This window comes from Chelonia mydas, chromosome 2 (assembly GCF_015237465.2).
Source record: "Chelonia mydas isolate rCheMyd1 chromosome 2, rCheMyd1.pri.v2, whole genome shotgun sequence".
Lineage (NCBI taxonomy): Eukaryota > Metazoa > Chordata > Testudines > Cheloniidae > Chelonia > Chelonia mydas.
The window spans coordinates 239,304,518-239,325,060 of NC_057850.1; the positions used below are offsets into that span (position 1 = coordinate 239,304,518).

At 38.8% G+C, this 20,543-nt stretch overlaps 1 protein-coding gene across 5 annotated transcripts in view; it reads right to left on the reverse strand.

The window, feature by feature from the left end:
- Nucleotides 1-20,543, reverse strand: part of WDR37 (WD repeat domain 37) — a 64,655-nt gene that overhangs the window by 23,605 nt on the left and 20,507 nt on the right. For all 5 annotated transcript variants that reach the window (XM_037891016.2, XM_027830995.3, XM_043541500.1 and 2 more), the window contains 8 exons: nt 20,000-20,095; nt 19,773-19,837; nt 14,488-14,623; nt 12,760-12,831; nt 7,739-7,783; nt 5,093-5,169; nt 751-988; nt 58-199 (listed from right to left, as the gene is read on the reverse strand). In XM_037891016.2, coding sequence (XP_037746944.1) covers nt 58-199; nt 751-988; nt 5,093-5,169; nt 7,739-7,783; nt 12,760-12,831; nt 14,488-14,623; nt 19,773-19,837; nt 20,000-20,095 — 871 coding nt within the window. The remainder of the gene's footprint in view (nt 1-57; nt 200-750; nt 989-5,092; nt 5,170-7,738; nt 7,784-12,759; nt 12,832-14,487; nt 14,624-19,772; nt 19,838-19,999; nt 20,096-20,543) is intronic.

Genomic DNA, 20,543 nt, shown 5'->3' on the forward strand with positions numbered 1-20,543 from the left:
TCAATACATTCATCCATTCTAAATACGTAAAAAACCTGTGAAGCAACTGTCACTTACTCTGTGTGGCCCTGAAAGACATTCACAGAATGGATAGAAGGATCTCTGAAATCCCACAGACGGAAGGTTGTATCACGTGATGATGTCACCACAAGACGTTGAGTGGGATGTGTACAACAATGGGTTAGCTCTTGGTCATGCCCTACAACCACAGATGAGAACATTTAAGGTAACGAAAACGCAAGACTTTTCATTTCCACAAACATTTGGAATGAAACGCTGATCAGACAGAATTTTTGTAAAAAAATAGTAATTGGTCTGGTAACAGTAATTAGTAATGTTACTGCTGTTGCACTCATTTAGAGCTGTATTTGAAAGTTACAATTTAATGACTAGTCATTTAATCTGACCATTAAGTAGCCATATATTACTGCTACCTAAAGTAGCACAACAATGAAAAACAGAACTTAAGAAGTACTAAGAAAAACTGCAGCACTAAGTTTCAAAAACAATTGCTCAGTTTTATAGGTTATACCAGATGCTCGAAGAAGAAGAATTACATGTTCATGGCATTCAAGGAATTAATATCATACACAAATAGTGATGTAATATTTATGCTTATGTTTTTTAAGTCCCTGCCTGCCCCAAAAAGACACATTACTCACCCAGAAGATTGTGATGTCTGGAAGGAGTGATCATTACCAAGAAACAAACCAGCAACCTTAAAAAGCTTTCATATAAGCAAAGAGATACCTGTCAGTGAATGGACAAGTTCAGATGTCTCCACATCATACAGATTTGCTGTCCTATCCCAGGAAGCTGTTACAGCTTGCTTCCCTCCAACCAACCAGTCAGCTGCTATGACTACTCCTTGATGGCTTTTCAGGGAAGTTAAGGGAGCTCGGATAGTGGGACAGTCACTGGAACCATCTGCATCTCCATCAGGTTCATCTTTATCTGAAAACTCAATTTCATCTTCCCCAGACATTTGCTGTTAATCACAAAAGTATAAATATGAACATTTTTTCTATTTATCAATGGAAACTTGTACTCCAAAAAACCACTCCCTTGACACAGCAATACCAGCAAAAACAAAACAAAAACAAAACAAAAACTATACACAGACAGCTATACATGGGGGAGATGGTTTAACCGTAGAGTATTCCTTTTGCTGGTATAAGCTGCATCTCCACTAAGGGGCTCTGCTGGTATAACTATACCAGTACAGCTGTTCCAAAAAAGCCTTTGTAGTGTAAGCTACTCCTTGGTAATGCACTATATTTCACTAGAACTTATGTATCTCTCAGATGACACTGAGCTGTATATTATGATTAAGCGCTAAATAATTAGGGTAAATAGCATTTACAGTATTACTGAGGGATGTAGGGGGAAGCAGAGGAGTTGAAGGCAAATATATGTAGAGTCACAGAGACGTGTAAGGGGCAAAATCAAGAGAGGGGAGGATGTGGAGGCAGAGAGGGGTCTAGGAGGAGGCATCAGATCACAGTCACCATAGACCTTGCCCCTCCCCATTTCTTACTCCACATGGCCTATCTGCAGCTGGTGTTTAGGATCCCGGTGCCTCCCCAACACGAGCAACTGCTCCACTTCCCATCCCACAGCAGCTCCTGTGCCTTGTCCCAGCTACAAATCAGAGCCTCACTGTATCCACCAGCACCAGGCACTGCTGAGCCTCCTTTCCTGGGGGTCTGTGGTTGAAGGAGGAAAGCAAGGGCCAAGCACTTCCTCCAGGGCTGGCTGGGCTCCTGATAGGTCCAGTGGCTACATCCCCAGTGCCACTTTGACTTGGATTGCACATGGTAGTGGTGCCTCCTCCTCAACTGAAGTTTCTCCGGAGAGGGCTGAGCTTTGGGGGTTACCTCGCTCCCCACCTTCCCTATGAGTCTCTGCATCCCCTTGACTCCAAAGCACCCCAAGCAGCTTCCTGGGGACCAAGTCCAAGCCTCTCTCATTTTACTTTCACTTTTGCTGACAAATCCCACTGCATAACGGAACAGGACTCGACAGCACCCAGGGCCAAAGCATATTCCCAGGCAGCTCCCCAATAGAGACACCCCAGCATCTTCCTGCCAAGTTTCCAGCACCCCCAAGATCTGGGAAATCAGAGATTCAGAATCCTGAGCCTTATAATGAGCTGAGATCAAACACCAGATCCAGACACACTCTTCCCCTTACACCCCACTCCTCCTCCACATGCTGGGTGAGTCAAATGTCATTCTATGAATTTTGGAACTTCCCCTGTTCTCAACCCAAATCATATCGGGATTTGGTCCCCCATGCAGAAAAGGCTGGCGATGCAGGGAAGACAGGTGGGAGTAAGCGAAATCATCCAAGTTTACTGTCAACCCATTACATACACACCAAGAGATTAATTTAATGAGTGCACACACAGTATGCAACAAGGCATGAGATCGATGCTTTACAGAGAGCCACAAGACATGCGATCAATGCATGGATGGTGCACACATACCAGTTAGATGTAAATAACGTGTATACCTTTTAAGTGAGAGTAATGAACTATTGAAACAATTTACGAAGGTGCAGGTGGATTCTCCTTCACTGACCATTTTTAAATCAAGATTGGATGTTTTGGAGATCTACTCTAGGAACTGTTTTGGGGAAGTTTTATGGCCTTTGTTATACAGGACATCAGACTAGATGATCACAGTGGTCCCTTCCGGCCTTGGAATCTATGAATCTATTACCCCTTTAACTCTTCAACAGGGTTATACCAGCATAGCTATGGCACTGTAGCTATTCCAGTATAGCCTTCACAGTGTAGACATCCCCTTCATTTTTTCATTTGCAAAATGAAAACGCTACTTTCCTACCAGATTTGGATGCGAGGAGGAGCATTTGTATAGATCTTTGATAATGGAAAGTGCCAAAACAAGTAAACCACCATATATCATTAAAATTTTCACCTTGAGTTTGGTAAAAATTTCCACTCAACCTTTGCCACTAGCTAAACTGACTGGAGAAACGGGCTCTCTCTCTCTCTGAAAATCTAAAATATATCCTTGCTAACTTGAAAGGGAATTTATATTTGCCATGACAGATGAGTGAGAAATTATCTGAAATGGCTGGCATTCAGACAGCTAAAAATGGAAGGTTACAATAGAAATACTGACAGTATTAACTGCATATCCACTCATTGCTTGACTAAGTCACATATTAGCTCACTATTCTGTTTTGTCCGTAATTTATGGAACTAGGGTATAGGATTCTTTGCACAGAAATCCACTAGCAAAATATCCAGTTTAAACATACTTTTACACAGCTTTATTTTTTTAGGTAGGAGTATTTGGTTTGATAACAAGTTAGAGGGATTGATAAAAGGTTATGTGGTTAACAAAAATCAACAGAACACTAGCAATTTAGGTCCCAAATTTCAGTTATTAAAAAAAGGTTTTAAACACCTCTAGAAGTGTTTCCACTGAAATTTTAAACATGTCAAAGACACCACTGGAATGAAACATTCCTTTACAGTGTTTGTAATCGAAACACTGTAGCACAAGTGCATGAGAATCAAAGTTAAAACAGACTAGTCTCTCACATCTGAAATCCTACTGTGCCATTATCACACTAACAATTCCTACATACCCTAGCCTCCAAGGACAGACTGGACATTAACCTGTACACCATCTAACTTACCCTATGCATAGGTCACAGATGTCAGAGTGGGCCTGAAATCCAGATACACTAGTACCATAGACCAGAAAGGTGGGTGAAGATACCTCATACAATGGAAGACCATACCTTTAAGTTATACATGCAACAAAAAACTAGGGTTTCTTGTGTGGTAACTGGCACATTTCAGCCTCAAAGAAAATGCCCACACAGCAAAGAAAAAGCCCGAGTCAGCTGGCATGGGCCAGCCCCAGGTTTTCCTCTGCTGTGTAGACATACCCAAAATGTATAGCACATACAAATACCCTGATGGAGCTCAGTCTCATTAGATTTTGTATATTTGGCAGATCAAAGAAAACACTGGACCAGAATCTGTACCGTAGAACACAGCAGCTTTGTGGATTAGCAAAATTAAGTTAGCAGGTGTCTGTGATAACTGACAGTTTCTCCCTAGTTCTTGGCAAAGATTTAATATCAAAAGACTGAAGTGAGACCATAATAACTAATATTACACTACTTTTAGAAAATGTACTATAGTACATCTGTATAATGTTTTAAAATCAAAAAATGTAGACTAAAACTGATCTATATTTACTAAAATAATGAAATACATAGAGGCGTTATCCTTATTATATTTGTTCACTTAGGCCCCAATTCAGAAAAGAACTTAAGCACATGCTTAACTTTAAAACATATATTTAAATCTCTTTGAGGCCCATACATAAGTGCTTTGCTGAATTTGGGACTTACGTAAACCCAGATACTGTAAGACTCACTAAATGTGAATAATTTTACATTTGTGAATAGTCCCATATTTAAGCATTTTCAGGATCAGGGACTAATTCAGGAAGTTTGGTAATCCATAATAAGTCTCGCTGTTATTAGTACAAATTAGTGAACTGCTGCTGAATTCAGTCTAAGTATTGATGAATGGATACAAGATAAAGCTAAATCCTGAATACCAGTTCATTATTCATGCTAGTTAAGACTGATACATATGGACCCATAAACAACCTACTAATGTGCCTCAACAATTTTTTTTGAACATGGTTAGAGGTCCACTCAACTTTAATCTCATTTTATACAAACTTTATTAACAACTATATTTTGGATTACAATGCAAAATTTTACTTGTCACTGTTCTGTTTAATTATGCAATTCTCTTTATTTGGAAATTAAAAATCAATGAAGTCAGTTGCACTTTCAGATTCAGTGCTGCAATGTGTGTCTTGGAAACACAAAAGGAAGGCCACAGAAATTAATCTATTGACCACAGAGTTTTGTAATTGTCTTTTCACAAAAATGTAACATTTGGGCCAAATTTGAGTTGAAAATATCCCTTGAAATAAGAGTGTCTATTACACTTCTACATGTAATTATGCCACCTAAATTGGATGAAGTTGACCTAGGATCATTTTTTAGTCTGTGTAACTTTATTGCTTACATTGCAGTCTGCTGTTGGCTGAGGCATGGGCAACTGTACCATATATCTCCAAATGTGAGCCGTCTGGTCTCCAGATGCTGCACAGAAATAAACTGAATAAGTATATTTGCATAAACACAATACAGAAAATGTTTTGTTTTCACATTTTGGCTACGCTGTATGAACAACACTTTTTTCCTCACAAATTTTGGTAAGACTCAGCATAAATGGTTGTTTCCAAGGCTTGACAGTTTGCTGAGAACATGATTCATTATGCAAAAGGGGAGAAGTCATCCAACTTAATTACTCTTAAAATGAAAACATTCACTTTCTTTTCGGGAAAACATACTGTTGAAAACAGTGTATACGTGAACATTTTATTAGTCTTCTGTTCCAAAACACTAAGATGTTACTAGCAAATTTTAATATGGATTTTATTTATCAGTAAAACAACTGATGTGTCCTCAATGTTTTAGGAAATAAAAAGGAATTTTCTCCCCATCTTCTTTCCCATTGTCATCCAAGGATTTTTATCATCAGACACAAAAATTAAGTATGATTATAAGAAGAATTCAAACCAACAAATATGTTTCTACCTTAAGTAGCTCAATGTAGCATCAAATTTTGTAAGGTTACAGACCTACCAGTTGCTGCAACAAGGAAAACTAAATCTTGATAGCATATGTGAATTAGAAACAAGGTAACTCTCACGCACCCGTGGCCTATACAAGGTACATTCCATGAGGATTTCAAGTTCTTATGAAAGTACACAGGATATTGTGGGATCTGCTGCCCAACTATGTAATAAGAAAAGGGTACAAGCTGATCTCTGTTACTGCGCCTATGAGAAAGTAGGAAGCGAGATGGCTTCTGGCTCATAGTGGAATCTCCAGCACATGTGGTTGGTAGATTTAAATGAGGAGTATTCTTTGGCATGTTTTTTCATGAGGATTTGAGGCCCTACAGTGATGCTAGAAGGAGGAGGATTGGTAGAAACAAGGGTGCACTCAAGGTTGGTGTTAAAACTTTATCTGATAATTTCCTACCTTCAGCATTCTGGGTTTATTTCTTTCCATTATAAATTCACTTCATACTAGAGGACAGTGTAGAAATAGCTAGAGGTTAAGAACTTTGCCATTTTTCAGCATCCCATATCTCAAAAGTGGCTTGTTTGAGCAACTTCAAATTAAACAGAGAAAACTCAGCTTTGGCTTTTGGAGGAAGGAAAATGAGGTTTATAATTGCTACAGTATTTCAACCTTACTGCTATTAGGGCTCTACCAAACTCACGGCCATGAAGAACACGTCACAGACCATGAAATCTTGTCTCCCCTATGAAATCTGGTCTTTTGTCTACTTTTACCCTGTACTATTCAGGTTTTCATGGGGGAGACGAGGGGGTCCCACCCCAAAAAGGGGCTACTGGGTGGTGATGAGGGGGGTTTTAGAGAGAGGAATCACAAGGTTATTGTAGGGGTGCCACCACTAGCAGCAGCGCAGAAGTAAGGGTGACAATACCATACCATGTCACCTTTACTTCTGCGCTGCTGCTGGCAGCGGCGCTGCCTTCAGAGCTGGGCGCCCAGCCAGCAGCCACCGCTCTCCAGCCGCCCAGCTCTGAAGGCAGCGCTACCGCCAGCAGCAGCACAGAAGTAAGAATGGCAATACTGCGACCCCCCTACAATAACCTTGCAAATCCCCCCCACAGAACCCCGTTTTGGGTCTGGACTGCTACAGCTACACCACTGAAATTCATGATTTCAGATGTTTAAATCTGAAAATTTACAATTTTTAAAATTCTGTGCCCATGAAATTGACCAAAATGGACCTGTGATTTTGGTAGGGCTCTAGCTATTACATAACTCTAAGCTTGAGCAGATTCAACTATAAATGCTAGAGAAAATCCACCACAAAAGATTGTCTGGGAAGAAATATTTACTTTCATAGGTATGTATATGGTCCCCATAACCCTTGTATGCCTCCCAATCTTGAACATGTTTTTCCTCATCACCCCTGTTTAGCAGGGAAGTTCCATTATGTCCATTTACCTATGGGGAAGTAAGGCACAGAGATATTAAGTAACTTGCCCCAGAGGTCACACAGGCAGCCTGTAGCAAAACAGGCAACTGAATCCCAGTCTCTTGAATCCTAAAGCTAGCACCTTAACTCTGAATCATATGAACCATAGGATTAACCACATCCTACAGATTTGAACACGATGCTGTATTGACGATGTTATGGCCAATGAAAAAGTTGTCACACTCATAACATATCAGCCACTATACAGAGAACATCGTTCCATTATTGCCTTTTGAAGTCGATACTTTTTAATATTAATGAAGAAACTATCATTAGGTTTTTCTTTATTTGAAGAAAATTAGAATAGAAAATAAAAATGTAAAATGGCAATGAGATATTTATTATTCCCATCTGCATACTAAGGACTACTAGATATTTCCCAAATCAGAAAAGACATGATCTCTGCACCAAAAGCTTATTAAATTAGAATGAGTTAATAAATAGTAGGGAATTGGAGAGGGAAAGATGGGGATAACATCAAAAATATCTACTACTCAGCAAGAGCTAACACACAGTGTTATAGTAAAGAGTGGTTTGTTTTTACTTTCTTACGACTCGCACAATTCATGAAACAAAAATTCTACATACCTGTAAGGGCTACTTGCTCCGTTGGATGGAACTTTATAGAATTTACTGTGTAAAACAAAACCAAATTTTAGGCGAAAGTTACAGGAAAAAATCTTTTAGAAAAGAAGTCAGCTTAAATGGTAAAAACATTTGAACAGTCAAATTTTATCCTAAAGGCTTGTGATAAGATAGTATGTTATAAGTACTAGTCAGCATGGATTTGTGAAGAACAAATCATATCAAACCAACCGAGCAGCTTTCTTTGAACTGTAACAAGCCTTGTGAACAGGGGAGAAATGATGGTTGTGTATATCTTGACTTTCAAAAGATTTTTAATAAGGTCTTGCATGACCTTCTTATATAAAAATTAGGGAAATACAACCTAGATGGAACTACTATAAGGTGGGTGCATAACTGTTTGGAAAACTGTTCCCTCAGAGTATTTATCACTGGCTCAGAGTAAAGCTGCAAGGGCATATCGAGTGGGGTCCGGTTCTGTTCAATATCATCATCAGTGATTTAGATTATGGCATAGAGGGTACGCTTACAAAGTTTGTGAATGTTACCAAGTTGGATGGGTTGCAAGAGCTTTGAAAGATAGGATTAAAATTCAAAATGATCTCGACAAACTGGAGAAATCGTCTGAAGTAAATAGGATGAAATTCAATAAGGACAAATGCAAAGTATTCCACTTAGGAGGTAACAATCAGTTGCACACATACAAAATAGGAAATGACTAACTAGGAAGGAATACTGTGGAAAGGGATCTTGGGGGCATAGAGAATCACAAGCTAAATATGAGTCAACAGTGTAACACTTGCCAAAAAAAAAAAAAAAAAGGCAAAACATTCTGGGATGTATTAGCAGAAGTGTTATAAACAAGACATGAGAAGTAGTTCTTCTGCTCTACTCCGCGCTGATTAGGCCTCATATAAGAGTATTGTGTCCATTCTGGGTGACACATTTCTGGAAAGATGTGGAAAAATTCAAGAAAGTCCAGAGAAGAGGAACAAAAATGATTGAATGTTGAGACCTATGAGGGAAAGGGTTTGTTTAGTCTGGAGAAGACTGAGGGGAGCACATAAAAGTTTTCTAGTACATAAAAGGTTGTTACAAGGAGGAGGGAGAAAAATTGTTCTCTTTAACCTCTGAGGATAGGACAAGGAACAACAGGCTTAAAATCAGTAACAGCAGTTTAGATTGGACATTCGGAAACACTTCTTAATTGTCAGGGTGGAATAAATTGCCTAGGGAGGTTGTGGAATCTTTGTCACTGGAGATTTTTAAGGACAAGTTAGACACCTGTTAGGGATTATCTAGATCAGGGGTTGGCAACTTATGGCACACATGCCAGCTTTTAAATGGCATGCTGCTGTCTGCCAGACCCCGGCAGACAGCAGCATGCCATCAAAATTCCTGCCCGGCCTGTTCTTTTCTGCCCCCCACCCACCACTCTCTCCTTGCAGAGCAGGCAAGCTCCCCCCACACCTCTTTTCCCAGCGTGCTGGATTCCTGTCCCTCCTTCTCTCCCTCCCTGCGGCCCATCAGCTGACAGCCCTTGCTACCGAGGGGGAGAGGGAAAAGCGGAACCAAAGCACACTCTCTGCTCCGGGGACCTTGTGGAGGGAGGTGGAATCGGGGATATTCCCTCCAGCCCCCTGCCGTGAGCCGCTCGGGGCAGGGGGCTGGGAGCATCCCCACGACCCCAGCCCACACCCCCAGCCCTCTGCCCTGATTCCTGCATCCCCTCACAGACACCCCAGCCCCCTGCCCTGAACCTCCACACCCCCCAGCCCTGACCCCTGCACCCCCCTCACACACCCCCAGCCCTCTGCCCTGACTCCTGAACCCTCCTCACACACACCCAGCCCTCTGCCCTCACCCCCACACACCCCAGCCCCATGCCCTGACCCCTGCACCCCCCCACAACCCCAGCCCTGACTTCGGCACCCCCTACACATACCCAGCCCCCTGTCCTGAGCACCAAATGGGAGCTCCTGCACACACACCCCCCACATTCCTACCTGCACCCCTCACACCAAATGGGAGCTTCCCAGGTAAGCGCTCCACACCCAAACCTCCTGCCCCAACCCTGAGCCCCTTCCCTCATTCTAGCTCCTGGCCAGACCTGCACCCCAACCTGCTCCTTCACCCCCAGCCCTGGTCTCAGCACACTCCCACCCTCATCTCAGTGCAGAGAGAGGAACAAAATGGCTAGAACCAGGGAGAAGGTAGGTACCTACTCTATGTGGACAGGGCCAGGACCCCCGACCGGCAGCGGGCTCAGCGGGGCCGGCAGCCGGGACTCTGGCTGACAGGAGCCGGCAGACGGAACCCCAGACCGGCAGGGGACTGAGCGGCAGCGGGCTGAGCCACTCAGCCCACTGCTGGTCTAGGGTCCCGGCCACTGGCCCCGCTCAGCCCCCTGCCGGTCTGGGGTTCTGGCTGCCAGCCCCCTGCCAGCCGGGGTCCCTGCCGCAGGCCCCGCTCATCCTGCTGCCGGCCTAGGTGAACGGAACCCCAGGCCAGCAATGGGCTGAGCGGGTCGGCAGTGTAAGATCAGCATTTTAATTTAATTTTAAATGAAGCTTCTTAAACATTTTGAAAACCTTGTTTACATACGACAATAGTTTAGTTATACAATATAAAGACTTATAGAGCGAGACCTTCTAAAAAACGTTAAAATGTATTATTGGCACGCGAAACCTTAAATTAAAGAGAATAAACGAAGACTCGACACACCACTTCTAAAAGGTTGCCGACCCCTGATCTAGAGAATACTTAGTCCTGCCTTGAGTGCAGGGGATTGGACTAGACCTCTCGAGGTCCCTTCCAGTCCTACAATTCTATGATTCTAAAATTATTAGCCTCATAAACCTAAGTAGACTAGTTTATACACAAAGATAAAAGTTTCTCACTGTGACTACAAATAAATAAGCCACCTAGTGGATACAGCAGAAATATTTAATGTTTAATGACATGAGCAAGTAATACAAGTAACCTCGGGATTCCTTATGGCTGGCAGATGGACCTTTTTCTACTTTAGTGAAAATTCCTTAAGATCCACATACATTTGCAGGACCATAGAAGTCTTCACACTCAGTATTGAATAATGTAAGGTAATGAAGAACTCTTTATACTAGAGTTATTGTATTAAATTCATTTTTACGTTTGAACAAGGAACGTACACTAGATTTCATGCTAGCTTTTTCATCTTCCTCTTTGGCCTCAGTAAAGAATTAGTTGTTTGCTGAAGGACTTCAATCAAACAACTTCCTACCAAGTTACTGATAAGTGCTGGTGAAACATCATGTTAAATAGAACATAACCTTGCAATAGCAGAGGCCAATATTAGGCCTACCAAAGTAGAATGCCAATAAATCCTTTAGACTATGTTCCAACAGCTGAGGGTCAAACATATTTGTTCACTACACATTTCTAATAATTTTTTTTGTATCTGTATATTGCCCTTCTGAAATGCTTCACGAAAAAACTGTCACTTAGAGTAACTACTCTATTTAGTAAAAAGTTGTTTAATTTTTTAGAATGCCTGTAATTTAAAAATATTATGGAAATTTTTTAAACGAGTTCTTGGGGTTTTTGTAATATATTTACAAAGCTAGCCCTGAAATTGTTTATAATTATTAATTCACAGAATCAGTTCCACATTGCAATGATTATTGCTGTTCTACTTTACATCTGATGTATTCCATTTTAATTGCTCACAGAGTATGAATTAAGAGAATCATACAAGTCAATGAGAATTGTATTAACATGATAATTTAGGACCTTCATTGTGTTTAAGTGTTCTGCATATAAACTAAATAAATTTTAATTGTTTGTTTTAATAAAATTGACTAGAACCTTTATAACTTTCACATTTAGTAACTTAGTAACTCAAAAATGAACATCTGCAAACAAATGAAGTGGTTGAAACTTTCAACATGATTTTTATAAAAGCTACCATATCCCTGGCAGCTTGAGATATTCAAAAGCCCAGGTAGTAACAAAGCATGTTTTAATTACAATATTATTCATTTTTATATGTTTTCAAAAGAATCAAATACATTTAAGAGTTACCTATTATACGCGGGGCAGGCATCACCTCCCATTATCAGGTTTGCCAGATGCTTCCCATCATATGACTCTGTTTTTGACTGCTTATAACTTTGAAAAACTAACTGTTCAGGCTAAAATTTTCATGCCAGGTGTCTGCCTCCAAGTGAGTATTATTAGATAATTTCAGCCAAAACAATTCTGCAATTTCCAAGAATAAGGCTAGGAAAAAAAGATACATTTTGCCCACGTTAAAAAAATCTGTCAACTTTCTTTGAGAAAAGCTAGCATTCTCCGCTTTGGTGCAAGGACTTGAAATTTGAAAACAGGGATGCTGTTATGTCAAGGATGTGCCGTTTGCTATTCCAGTGAAAATCCACCTGTGCAACCTTTATTTGTCTGCCTTGTGCATATGCATTATGATAAGATGTGATTATGTAATTAAAGACTTTTTTTCCCATACGATCTCTTTCATTCAGTGCACAGGACAGACCTTTTTTGGTAATGAATCAGCATTGTGCAGCACTGTAAGCTATTTTCTGTTGGACCTGTAAAATGGACATAATATCTCCTCATCTCAATGGAGGATTGTAAAACTAAGTTCATGCTTGTGGAACACGCAGATATTATAAATTAAAGGTTGCACAGGCCATCTTGATTCTAGCATATTCTACATTTGGAGTGCATGACTTGGCAATCTTAATAGTGTTCTTTTAACAGTTTTTGTCTGTATAATGTATTTTATTCTCAACATTGATAGAAGTATTTTACAGGTTAGCTTTAAAGAGGAACATTGTCAGAAAACATTTTTATAAGACAAAGATTAGGGAAGCTTTACAATGGAATTTTCTAATAGAGTTGGGAACATTTATAATGGAAGGCATTATAGAAAGATTAACATGTATGTATGTGTATATGTATACATACATACACATACATATATATGTGCACCCAAACCCCACTCCAAGCACCTTGTATGCTCTTACCTGATCCAACATGCCCTACATATTTGACAAGGCACTTTCCTGTTTCTATACTCCACAGCAAGGCAGTATGGTCTACAAAGGTTAAAGCAGAAGCATTTGTAAGCATTTCAAGTATATGCAAAATTTTATTTTTCAACTACTATTATACAAGCCTTACAGTGAAAAGCATAATTGCTAGCAGGACAAATGAAATAAGCTTCAATTGACTAAGTACTTAAAGGAAAGCTGCATTGTATTTTCAAAGTTTCCATTCACTGCAACTTGAAAAAAATGGTTAGTATCAATTATAAAATTTAACAGGAAGCTGCTACTTTAAAACAAGTTAGTTTGAGATGAGTTTTGACAGGCATGTTCTACTTCTAGAAGTTGTATTCTATTACTTAGAAAAAGATGAATGGAACTATGTACCCATCAATTTTAGGCTGTTTTTATGCCTAAAACATTAAAAACAACTGAAGTGATGGGGGGAAAAAAAAGTCAACTTAAACAGAACCCACAAGAGTGTTTGCTTCATTCACTCAAGAAGGCCTTTCAACAGTTAGGAGTCCTCAGATTGCAAGTAAAGAGCATCCAAGATGATCTGTTGCAGAGATGCAACAAAAAGAGAAAAGATGTTTCTAAGTTCAATCAGGACCTAAAACATACAGGGCTTTGTAAATTAAAACAACTCATTTGTACCTAGAAGCAGTAGCCAGTTCAGTCTGTGGTGCACATATGGTAAGTGCTCCATACACTGAACACCACTAAGCATCTCCACATGCTGATCTACTCTCCAAGGTAACACCAATTAGAACATATTATCCAACCTAGAGGTAACAAAGCTTTACTTTCTCAGTGTCCGTCCAAGATAGGGGCTGATATGGAGGTGATGCTGCTGTTGCCAAAAAATATTTAAGTGTGAACTGACGGCTGTAGTATCTGCCTCACAACTGAGGGAGAATATACATTAATAAGGTCCTCAATCTGTGATCCTTACAGATCTTCAGCTGCTTCTAGATGCTTAGGTAGCATCAAAAACCAGGATTACTTTCAACTGTATGCCTCAGACACCATACAATTAAATATATGGAAGCAATCACTACTGTACCTCTGGATCCCACAGAAACAAAGAAGAGAAGTGTCATCACTATATTAATGATACTGCTTCCCAAAGGGCTCATTAAACACACACAAAACCAGACACAGGCTATATGTACACAGTTAACAATAGGTCATCTCCCCCAATTGTAGTATCCCATGTGAGTACCCTCCAAGTTAACAACAACCCAAAATTACCTTATGGGACTTTTGAGAAAAGAAGGGAAAAAACGAGCTCCCTAAATGATACTACATCCATTCCTTTTAGCACACTGAATAGCCATTAAATTGTAAGTGGATCACCGCTAACTCAGGACTGAAGGCTAACACACAACTAGGATACTTGAACTTTCCCACATATATCCAGGCTAAACAGAATTTCAGATAAATTCATTTCATTTTGTTTAGAGAGTTTAAGATGCCAAACCTCCTTAATATAAATCTATCATCAGGGTAACTATATAAACTACTTGAAAGGACAGTTAGCCAAACAAATGCAATTAAATCAAGATCTAAAATAAAAGACCCATGAAGACATTCTCATATATAGAACGCAACTAAGCTTTCACTTATGCTTTAAATCTAATCACACTACTTACTAAATCTAACACAAACATCGTGAGAGATACTGGAGTTAAAACTAAACATTACCAGCAGATGCCGTCCCCAACACCACTGGCTGAGTTTTCGTGACACTGACATCCCAAATACCATCCCTGTGGCCAACATACTCCTTCACCAGTTGACAGATTGCCCTCGATGTTGTAGTTTTGAAACTGGATACAATCTATAATAGCAGAAAGAACAATTTATTTTTCCTATCAATCGGCAGATAATTGTTAATCACCCCCCAAAAGGCACTATGCACAGCCTTTGTTAACATAAATAGATAACATTTTTCTCATAGTTCATTATTTATCAAGAGTTTCTTGACCTTTAACTGCAGGAAAATAAGTCTTTTGATGCATATGCTCTCAATGTTTTCTTATGAAGACAATGGGACACATTTTGTCCTGGGTTAGAATAATGCAATACAAATGAGATGGCACAGATACCACAGAACAGAATTTGGCCCAATGTCTACGCTTTCCATTCAGTTTGGTAGGAGGTCCTTGGTTATAAGAATTTCCCTTCCCCTCCCCACAAATGGTTACGTGCCTGAGGGTAGCTTGTATTTTGCTGTCTGATGTGAACTGTATTGTATTATATAAGTCTGGGAAAATTTGTTTTCCATACAATATGTAGAGCTGCCAAAAATGTGTAAAAACAAATTCCAAAAATGTTAAGCCACTTTTCTTCAAAATTGCAAAAAAATTCAATTAGTTTTAAGTCTTTAACATTTTGCAGTATATAAGAATTAACCAGGAAGCATATGCAGGCAGTTCAATTTGCATGATAATGAAGCATTCTTTCAGAAAAGTGTCAAAAAATCAGAGGCTAACAAAGTTATATCTGAGCCACTTGCTGGTCACATTCCCTTAGATTCAGTGCTGTTATAAAGAACATTTTATTAAATCAAAATTAGTATTTAGATAAGTATTAACAGAACAAGAAAGCAGATAACAGAACCAAGGGAAAAAATACCCATCTTACAGGAAAATAAATGATTATATTAGTGCAGGAATGCTGAACACAGTGGTGACCCATCCATATTAGGGTATCTGAATCGGATAAATTCCAGATCAAAGGGAAGTGGAAGCAAGATAAAAATAAAATTTGCCTTGCCGGAGCATGACAGAGACATGCTGGAACTAAGCATGTACAAACAGAAAATCCCCCAACATAAAGGGGATAAAAAACAAGCTTCGCTCATTTATGATGTAGGTACTACTCCTTCATTTTCACAAACTTTGGGGCTCATTTAACAAGTGTACTATGAGGAAGATGGCACCCCAAAGTTGGGTACAAATTCTGTAAATATATCCTGAAAAAATTCTTAACAAAATTATAATTATGAACAGATATTTTAAGTTATGTAGTCAGACACTGGTTAATTGAAACCCTAAAATGTCTGGAATTAAAAGCAAATAGGATCTTAAATAATTCTACATTTCAGCTACAAAGAATTTCCTCTATCAGAGGTTTTACTCTGGAAAAATATTACTAAGAATGAAGTCCTATTAATCTGTAATAACTGAACTAGACAAAGACATGGAATTCAAATATCATGTGATAAAACAAAGTGAAATTGTTCCAGGAAAGAGAGACTTCATAAAAACAGAGAAAGCCTGGAAGAATATTGAGAATTAAAATATTCCCAAGGTTTTTTTGCATGTTGTCTTCTAATGATGAAATCCTCTATAAAGTCAAAATTTAATTGTTAATAAACAGAACAGCTTCAAATCAACAGAAGCAACAATCACTTAAGGATGCATTTAAAAGGAAACAGGTTAATCCTCACAAAACAAGGTAGAGATTAGTAGTTTAACCATACTGCAGAATTAATCAAAAAACCTTCAAGACAATCTTAAAATGCAGCTTTCAGATTTAATATACTCCTTAAAACAAAATGGAGCCATGTATGCAAAGCAGAATAGTAGAAGGAAGTTACAGAAAAAGGACTAACATACCTCTCAACTGTTTATCATTTCAAAGTTACATATATACACACCTTTCAGCTCTTGAGCCCACACTGCCCCCTTGAAGATGCCATTACAAAGTAACCTAGGCAAAGTTATTTTATCTTCAGTTTTTGAAAATGATTCTGTCAGTTTAAGTTCTTATGCATTTTCTTCCCATTGTCATTAAAGTCTCTCTGGAAAAGAGCTTCAACAAGGCAGGCTTGTCAAGCCATGTACTTAGACACATCATAGTTTGAGCATCTGGCATTTGCCTTCATTTTTAAAGCCCTTTTTAGTAGTCATTGCTATATTCTTCTGTTAGAAAAAGCCTTAAATTACTTACTCTTCAAAAGTAAGAATTATGTAAAAAATGGTGCCCATAGAGAAGAGCTAATTATTTACCTTGTAATTCTGCTTCTCTGAAAAGCATTTGGCAGAAATTCACTGATCCACTTCCCACAGATTTGATGGGTTTGTTTCAGGTGGTGTTTATGTTTGAATTCTAAGATTGTGGTTTCTGATTTTGAGCCATGATTTTTTCTATGCAGGAGTTCTTTGGGAATTGTCTTAGTTTTCTGGAAGGAGCCTTCCCAGCACCCCACCACCACCAATTAAGAATTGACTGTAATTTTCAAACACAGTAGCTGACTCTCCTCAGTTGGGTGTGTGGCCAACACTGATAGTTGACTTGCACCCAAGACCACTATTACTGACTTAGTGATAAACTTTTAAAGCCTGGGCAGTTTTTACTGTGCCACACTGGGGAGCTAAAACTCAGGAATAAGAATTCTGTAACAAATATCTTTACAGGAGAGATAACAAATGAAATCTGTTTTCCTTTGCTTTCTCCCACTTCAAACACAGGTGGTTTTATTTACTAGAATATTTTACTACTACTTCCACCTCCATGAACTACAGTGCAAAGAGGAAGCAAAAAAGTTATTCAAATACCACTGAATCAAATAAAAAAACCCCTTTCACGGGAGAAAACTTTCAAATATACCTTACGTGGATATTAATTTAAGATTTACCTATTAAAAATATGCCCTGTCACTTGCTATTTCAGATACTTTAGATAAAGTCTTCTTTCATAGAACTGCTCACTTTTACCTTCTTGATCTTGTATTGACGTCTTAATATCAAGCCAGTTACAAGTTATTTCCATTTCGAAAGGCGGATGTCAAAATGGCACTTAACTACACTACAGCATCAGTAGAAAGAAGAATGAAGAACCTGATCAGTCAAGCCCAATACAGCAGTCTGACACTTAAAGTGGAAAATTGAGGCTCCATTCCCTCTGACTTAGCCATGCAGTTGCTATCCTACAGCTCTTTGGCAGATTCCCCTATGGAGTTTGAGTGCAAGAGAATTTTTTTAACTTTAATTTTTTTTATTTTTTACATATATTATTCTGTATATCTCTCCTGAACTTCTGTCTCTAAGCGCATTGTAGTTTCTTTGTTTTACAGAAGCCAAGGAGTGACTACATTCCCACTCAGAAAAGTGACTGTTCAAAATGAGCACACTCCCACAAACTGCAGAGGTTAAACTCAGCAGAACACAGTGGGAAGAGATGCTACCTCCAGTGCAGTCTTTTTTACTCTTCTGATTCATTGTTTTGTATATACAAGCAAGAGCAGTAAATGAGTAACAATGAAGAGTGCGAAGTCTTCTGACATGGCACAGTTGACAGATATGATACCCATGAAAAATTATGAGATTCTGCATGTTCCACCATTCGCCACTACTTAGCTGTACATGCATATTGGCACACTGGGAAGCAAAGCAGTTACCCATGAGTCTCCACCCCATATTTCCCAGCTTCCCACGTAGAAGTTGCGAGGTCCACCTGCTTTGCCTGGGAAAGAATTTGAGTGCTACATTGCAAGCAATTAAGAGAAGATAAGTATTCAACACCTGCTTTACAAACAGTAATTTCTGCATATTCATCGAAATGAAAAGTACTATTCTGTGACTACAAAATACCTGTACAATTAATCCTATGTTGCCCATATTTTAACTAGCCTTGTTAATGAATTTGTAACTTATGCATTACAAAAAATAGGGGTATATGCTCATCACATTAGTACATGCAGACTGGTCCACAACAATAGGAACTTTATAAAAGTCTTCAGGGAGTAAAGGAATAAACTTGTTAGACTGGAATAAATAATAAAAAAACAATACCTCATTCTTATCCTTTTGTTTCCCCGTATATGAATTTTGTCTAAAGAAATCCATGCACATTAAATACAGACTTTAAAGCCAGCCCAGTGCATCTCCTTACTTTTTATTTATCTAGATTATATACAAAATATTAACTTTGAATCACCCAAAAAATTAGCACTGTGTTAATTTTTAGCATTTACTTTCTTATACTAATGTTTTCCCAGCTTGTTGGCAGGCCTTTGAGATTGTCAGACTAATTCAAGGGGTAAAAGGGAGCAGAGAAGAGAGTGGGGCCTGAAAAAGGTGCATAAGGTTAGGTCTGCTTCACCATACTGTATCCATGTTCCCACACTTCCAAGTAGAGCAGTAAATGGCTCCTGTAAAAATCTCCCACAATGCCTCTATACTCCCAAAGCAGCACATAATGGAGCTAACCATGGGAACAGTTCAAGTATTTAATCTACAAGGTTGGGCACCATTTTTCATTGCAAAAACCTCTGCTGCCCTTCCCCATGAAGCGACCAATGAACGACCCTCTCGCCAAGCAAAAAAGAGCAGTGTGTAGACATCTAGTGGTTTGGGAATGGGAGGGAGAAAAAGACGGGTAGATAAAAAAACAAAAAGTATAGGAATACAGAAAAATAAGACCAAAAATGGAGAGAAATGTCAACGTGAGGACATAAATGGTAACACTGTGTCAACTGTGAAGAGACACAGTGCAAGAAGGGGTGCCTATCTGCCTATTGGAAAGGAGCATGATAGTAAGGTTGGGAACTTGAAGATCAAGAATAGACAACCTGTGATAGGACAAAGCTCAAAACCACACTACATAGACAATCAACCAGTTTAAATCAATTCAGCTGCAAGGCCTTCTAAGGATAGTTTTAGAGGTCATTCTCAAAGAAGTCCTTAGTCAAAACTTAACAACTGATTTTGTATTTTCAACATGAAAATAACTCTTTTGTAGTTTACACTACCATAAAACCCCATACTCCAATTTCTATTAGCGTTCTTAATCATATTTTCCAGAAGTTTAGTATAGCACTTCTGAAGTGAGGGATAATTGCTGAATCCAAGATAGATACTATTTACTAGGCATGTTTATTTACAAATGAAACTATACCACTTAACATACAATACATCATCATGTAAAAACAGCCACGTTAGTCTCATGAACGTTAAGGAGAGGTTTAGTTTGTCTCATACCTTGCTGGTAGATGCCTTGTAAGTGGTCTTCAATTTCTGTGAAAGCTGACTGGTACTATGACTGGCTGTTGAGACAAATAAGTTCAAAGGAAAATATTTCGGGTAATAAGTTTGTTAACTTATTTGTGCAATGGTATCAATTCCCTTTAACTAAATTGTAAATTTTGTTAAGCTAAGTAGGAAAAGCAAGCTACAGAAAACCTAATATTTGTTAATATTTATCTTACCTTTTGTTTTCAGTTGTCCTTTGCTCAGTTCAGCTCCGTCAATTGTCTGTCCTTCAACTGCTAAGCGCTCATTAAGTGTATCGATCTCTCGACGTACTAACAGTAGCAAAAAAAGTTAATATAAATAAGCAATTAAAAGCACATCATTAAAATACTGTACTCTAAGGAATTTTGTGGTATTAAGTCATCTATTTTATGTTATGAGTCACAAGAGTAGTTTATTATATTCTTATAAAAGCAGTCTGCATGTTCTAAACAAAGAAAAAATATCATGCTGAACTTCCCAACCAAAGATAAACCTTGACCCAGGTTCCAAGGAAACTTTGCCAAATAGTCTTATCACTTCTCACTACAGTTTGCTAGGTGATGTGACCGAACATTAACAGGACAATACCTGTAATGTGTGTAGAACTCATGCATCAAAAACTCCACTCAAAAAATGGAAATTTGGGAAGTGAATGTAAGTCTGTGGCCTCATAGCAGTTATTTCATCCACAATTAGCAAGTCATTTCCAGGTTCTATTAAGTTATAAAGCAGAGTTTT